The sequence below is a fragment of the Mizuhopecten yessoensis genome, unplaced genomic scaffold (assembly GCF_002113885.1).
Source record: "Mizuhopecten yessoensis strain PY_sf001 unplaced genomic scaffold, ASM211388v2 scaffold4999.3, whole genome shotgun sequence".
NCBI classification, from domain to species: Eukaryota; Metazoa; Mollusca; class Bivalvia; order Pectinida; family Pectinidae; genus Mizuhopecten; species Mizuhopecten yessoensis.
The window spans coordinates 780,638-785,894 of NW_018405829.1; the positions used below are offsets into that span (position 1 = coordinate 780,638).

General features: G+C 36.4%; 2 protein-coding genes across 2 annotated transcripts in view; one reads left to right on the plus strand and one right to left on the minus strand.

Annotated features, from left to right (window-relative positions):
* Positions 1–5,257, minus strand: part of LOC110450151 (RAD51-associated protein 1-like) — a 52,897-nt gene that overhangs the window by 30,606 nt on the left and 17,034 nt on the right. Inside the window, exon 2 of the mRNA XM_021497435.1 lies at positions 2,068–2,090. Coding sequence (XP_021353110.1) covers positions 2,068–2,090 — 23 coding nt within the window. The remainder of the gene's footprint in view (positions 1–2,067; positions 2,091–5,257) is intronic.
* The window catches only part of LOC110450128 (solute carrier family 45 member 3-like), a 31,314-nt gene continuing 28,548 nt past the window's right edge, over positions 2,492–5,257 (plus strand). Inside the window, exon 1 of the mRNA XM_021497406.1 lies at positions 2,492–2,537. The gene's annotated coding sequence lies outside the window, so the exon portion shown is untranslated. The remainder of the gene's footprint in view (positions 2,538–5,257) is intronic.

Consider the following 5,257-nt stretch of genomic DNA (forward strand, 5'->3'; position numbering starts at 1 on the left):
GGTTGTAAAGGTGACGGTAGTGAAGGTGACGGTAGTGAAGGTGATGGTAGTAAAGGTGACGGTAGTGAAGGTGACGGTAGTGAAGATGACGGTAGTAGAGGTGATGGTAGTAGAGGTGACGGTAGTGAAGGTGACGGTAGTGAAGGTGACGGTTGTAAAGGTGACGGTAGTGAAGGTGACTGTAGTGAAGGTGACGGTGGTGAAGGGGATGGTTGTAAAGGTGACGGTGGTGAAGGTGACGGTAGTAAAGGGGACGGTAGTGAAGGTGACGGGAGTGAAGGTGACGGTAGTATAGGTGACGGTAGTGAAGGTGTCGGTAGTAAAGGTGATGATAGTAAAGGTGACGGTAGTAAAGAGATGGTAGTAAAGGTGATGGTAGTAGAGGTGCCGGTAGTGAAGGTGACGGTGGTGAAGGTGACGGTAGTAAAGGTCACGGTTGTAAAGGTGACGGTGGTGAAGGTGACGGTAGTATAGGTGACGGTAGTGAAGGTGACAGTAGTAAAGTGATGGTAGTAAAGGTGGCGGTAGTGAAGGTGACGGGAGTAGAGGAGACGGTAGTGAAGGTGACTGTAGTGAAGATGACGGTTGTAAAGGTGCCCCCAGTGAAGGTGACGGTAGAGAAGGTGATGGTTGTAAAGGTGACTGTAGTGAAGGTGACGGTGGTGAAGGTGATGGTAGTGAAGATGATGGTAGTAAAGGTGGACCATTGGGTAGTGTCAGTACAGGAGGTAGATAGTGGGGAAGTATACATTCTTGATAGTTTGATAGGAAATACGAAAAATTTGTCAGCTTCTTTAGAAATGCAGTTGTCATCATCGTATGAGGAAAATAGAAAAGTTTTAAAAACAGTATTACCAAATGTGCAACAACAGAAAAACGGGGTTGACTGTGGGGTTTTTGTTATTTCTAACTTGGTAGAATCCAATGGAATCTTTACTAAGTTTCCTAGGAAAAAAATGAGTAGGCATAGGCAAAAGAAGACTTCTTTATCATTTGTTATTTTTATTGATTGCGAAGCAGATGGGTGTCACATTTCAAATGTATTTGATGATATGGTTTCTTGTGATGCTGGCTGTGACAGATGGTTTCATAATAGATGTGTAAGTGATCTGTCAGATTTACATTTTTCTAGGGATAGTTTTATTATGAAGTGTGGTAAGTGTTCATAAAACAGCAATACAAGTCAGAATTAAGTATATAGGTCAGGTTATAATAATGCAGTTTAGTTAGTTAGGTTAGCCAGCATTGTGATTTAAACATAAAACATGACTACAGCTAATTTTTATTTAAATAAATATATTTATAATTTTCTATTCAACTTAATCCTTTTTTTTTTATTTTTGTAATTTGATTTAAAAAGGACACAATTATTTAAATCATAAAACCATTTCTTCAAATATAAGTTATTATAAAAATACTCATTTTTTCGAATGATAACCAATCATAATGATGATCATGAATTTTTATTTTGTGAACTATTTTTTATCTTATATATATATAGTTTAAAAAAATATGGGCTCATATGTAGAACTGCGTCCGCGTCGCAGAGCCTGGTAACATTCTTATAGAATGGCTTNGAAACAAACTTTTAATTCAGAAATAGCTAGCTAGTCAACTAGTAAACGAGTAAGCCAGCTGTTGAAATTCGAGAGGTTTCCTCATTATGTCGACAAGCTGCGCTGCGATCGTCTTAAATATATGTTGTTTATTTCAACGAAACTTACATAATTATAAACAGTAAGGTATTTTCTTCCATATATCTGAAAATAACATGTTAATTTTCCTTAAATTTCTACTTATATGTGAAAAACCGTGATTTTCACGGTTGACAGCGGCGTACAAGTCATTGAAGTTTTACCCCCTTGAAAAACACATTATCGTCGATTTCTAAATTAGATAATAAATAAACACTTTTGTGATTGTCACATTTAGAAAATAATGTTTGAAATTATTCTATATTTTTATAAAAATTATAAACCATCGCGTTAATGATATATTAAAATATCTTTATATTCCCAGTACGGGGTTTCAGTCCGGGTCCGGGAACGGGGTGCAAGATTTACCTACCACCCAGAATATGTTCGAAACGTCTAGGATTCTGTTCTGAAAACCAGATGCGCCATTGTGCGACAATAAAAGGCAATACAAATTCAAAATTGTGAAACCTTCCAGATTTTCTTTCGGACATTTTTTGTCAGTCTTGTCCCATTTGTGGTTCGTTCGTTTAACTGAAATAACGTAATTTTCTTCGAATGATCATAATGCCGAGTCCAAATTTCCCTCCATAATGCAAACCGGAAGTTGACATGTATTGTATGTGTTGTTTCGTATTTATATTTATTAAAGTGTCCTGAAGTGTTTTCACTCACAAATGTATCAGTCGATAAACTTTAAGAAAATTCTAAAAAATATCTTTCAATTCCTACATGCACGTTTTTATCGTTTCGAAACCTATATTCCTCCTGATATAAATTGTTTACCGTTGTTAATAATTGACTTCCGGTTACGTGGTGTTGCAAGTTTTTGCGAGGTGATAGGTAGGAACTTTATTCACTATTTAAACATGATTTGGCAAGATTGTGCCAATTTTCTGGTAATTTAGAACTTATTGATAAGTTTCTAAAAGTTATGATAACAACTTGCCCAACAAATAACTGTCGAAACCGTAAAACCGTGCACTTCAGTACAAGAACACGTCTATTTTGCAGTAACGTTATATGTTTACATAGCAATTATACACTAGTTCTAGTGCTCCTGTAGGCATATAGCGAAAAAATACTGTAGACTTTGTTCTACATGTTGTCTTACTAACAAGAAACTGGATGATGATGATGATAAACTTGGGCTGCTTTGCCTGAACCAACATGAAATTAGGGGAGGAATGTTGATGATGATGGTGATGACGATAATGATGATGATGATGATGATGATGAATGGCACAGGATAATCTAGCGTAGTAGAAGTGAAAAAATTCATGGTCAGACCAGGCTCTGAACTCAGAACCCTCCTACCTCTAAACGGACACTAACAATTAAGTTATCTGATCGCCAACGATCAACCAAGTCTAGTTCCGATACATTTCTCCTGCTTTTCACAAAGTCTTTGACCCTCAAGACACACAAGACCATAAACAATCTTCCGTGGGTATATTTCTTTGGGCATTTAATGAAGTAGGAGCGGGAAAATACATGGCCAGACCTCGGTTTGATCCTGATACCCTCTGAACTCTAGATTAATTTATATAACTCTCTACCAAGTGAGCTAGCTAACCTTGTCGCCGACGATCGACCCAGTCTAGTTCCACTGTACATGTAGATTAGATTGACATTTCGCTGGAAATTATGTTACTGTACTAAACATGGTAATGCAAAAGACAACATAGTTTTGAGAGTCCTGAAGACATTTTGGGACATATACACAAGATGTTTTGGGACTTAATCAAGTAATTTCAGGACATATAATACTCACATATACATATTTCACAAACAAATTTAACTCGCTCCCGTTTAATACAAAGCCCTAGGCCTGTTAATGCAGCTTCCACGGGCGATGCCATCACCATTTCTGTGATACAAAAATATGGCTAATTCGATTCAGTTTAATGACCTGTATCAAAACCTACCTGTGCTTGGGATAATTAGTGTTGTTAATAAGCGCCACACACGGAGTGCTTGGGGGGTACCTTATAACTACATTTACCTGTTTGACAGAAATGTTGTTACCTGGTGAAACTAATCCCATTAACAAATTTCACAATAATTACCGCTTGTATCCAAAAGACAAAATCTTTCTTTTATAAATGAGAATGTTTTATAGACTTTTAGAGGATACTTTGTAAAATAATCAGTGTCAGTATTTGGTAAATTCCACAAAATTACCAATTTACAGCACATTTTTCCTACTTCAAAAGCCATGGGCTCCGGATCCATTCCCATTATAGTGAGAGAAAAAGTCCTGGTGTTGTTTGAAAATGCATTCTTGTGTGAAATCAAACTTTTTAAAAGGTCAAGTACAATATATAGTTGTTGACAGGTGTTCAAGATGTTTTTTTGAATTAGAAACCTAAACTGCTACCCAGTTTGATCCACAGGCATCAGGTAGTCCATCCAAAAGTTAGAGACAGTCTTTTGCTTTGGACCTATCATAGATTGTAAGCCCATCTATCATAGTATAATGTGTACTTTGTCTTAGTACAGTTGTCCTTATTTCTATCATCTCAAAAGAATGTGGTTTTTGAAATCCAAGGTTTCGGATTTGATAAACATATGATATCTTACCGATTTGAGATATGTCAGTACAAAATAGAAGACATTGTATGCACTGCTTCAATTTAAATGATACAAGTAGACTTAGTTCTAGTATGATTATTTATGAACATAAAAGGAATCATGTGGCAGCATAACAGTAAAATTAACCAGCCTCTGTAATCTTTTAAATGTCATCTTACAAGCATCAGCTTAGCGATTTGTCAGTTTTTGTTATGTCTAAAACCAATCAAAAATTAAAGCTAGCCATGTGCCTTCAGTTTAACTTTTGTCATTCTTAGGGTGTAGAAAAGAAACGTTTATAGAGAAGGGAACCGTTGGATCGAAGACGTAAAAGAATAGTTCTACTGTAGTTAACCCATGCTGCATAATTGTAAGAGGCAACTAATAGGGTCACCTCCTGCAGAGTCAGAGTTGTCCCTCTGTGGAGGAGACATTGAACTATTTCAGAATGGAGTAAATATAATCAAACCAAGGCTGTCCACGTTACATTACTCTGAAATTATCTATTTCTTCCAATCTTATATATATGTCTGTTCTTTCTAATGGTTACCCAAGTGTTACCTCTAGTTTCAGAATAGTGGGACAAGTAATTAGTGTGGGCTTTTATGTGCCATATTAAAAATATTCTTTTCTATAGAGTCACATCATCAATAGATGTGGTTGACCAGTCATATGAATGACATGATATCATATATGCTAGCTAGAGGAGGCCATTTAAACCACTGCCAAAAACTGTAAGGAAGGATTGGAAACTGTTCTTTCTGTGTAACTACTGGTATAGCTTTGATGAATGAGTTCTGAAAAGAAAACATACCTTACAAGACTTTTATGAGAAATAATTATAAGGTTAAGATAAACAAAATATAATCAATTCGTTACAATATTTTTCTGCTTGATTGAGCTGTCTGGTCAATGAATGGAAGTATCCTTGCCCAATTATGCTAGAGTTATATCCAAACAGAATGTAAGTGGGGGGGGGGGGGGGGGGG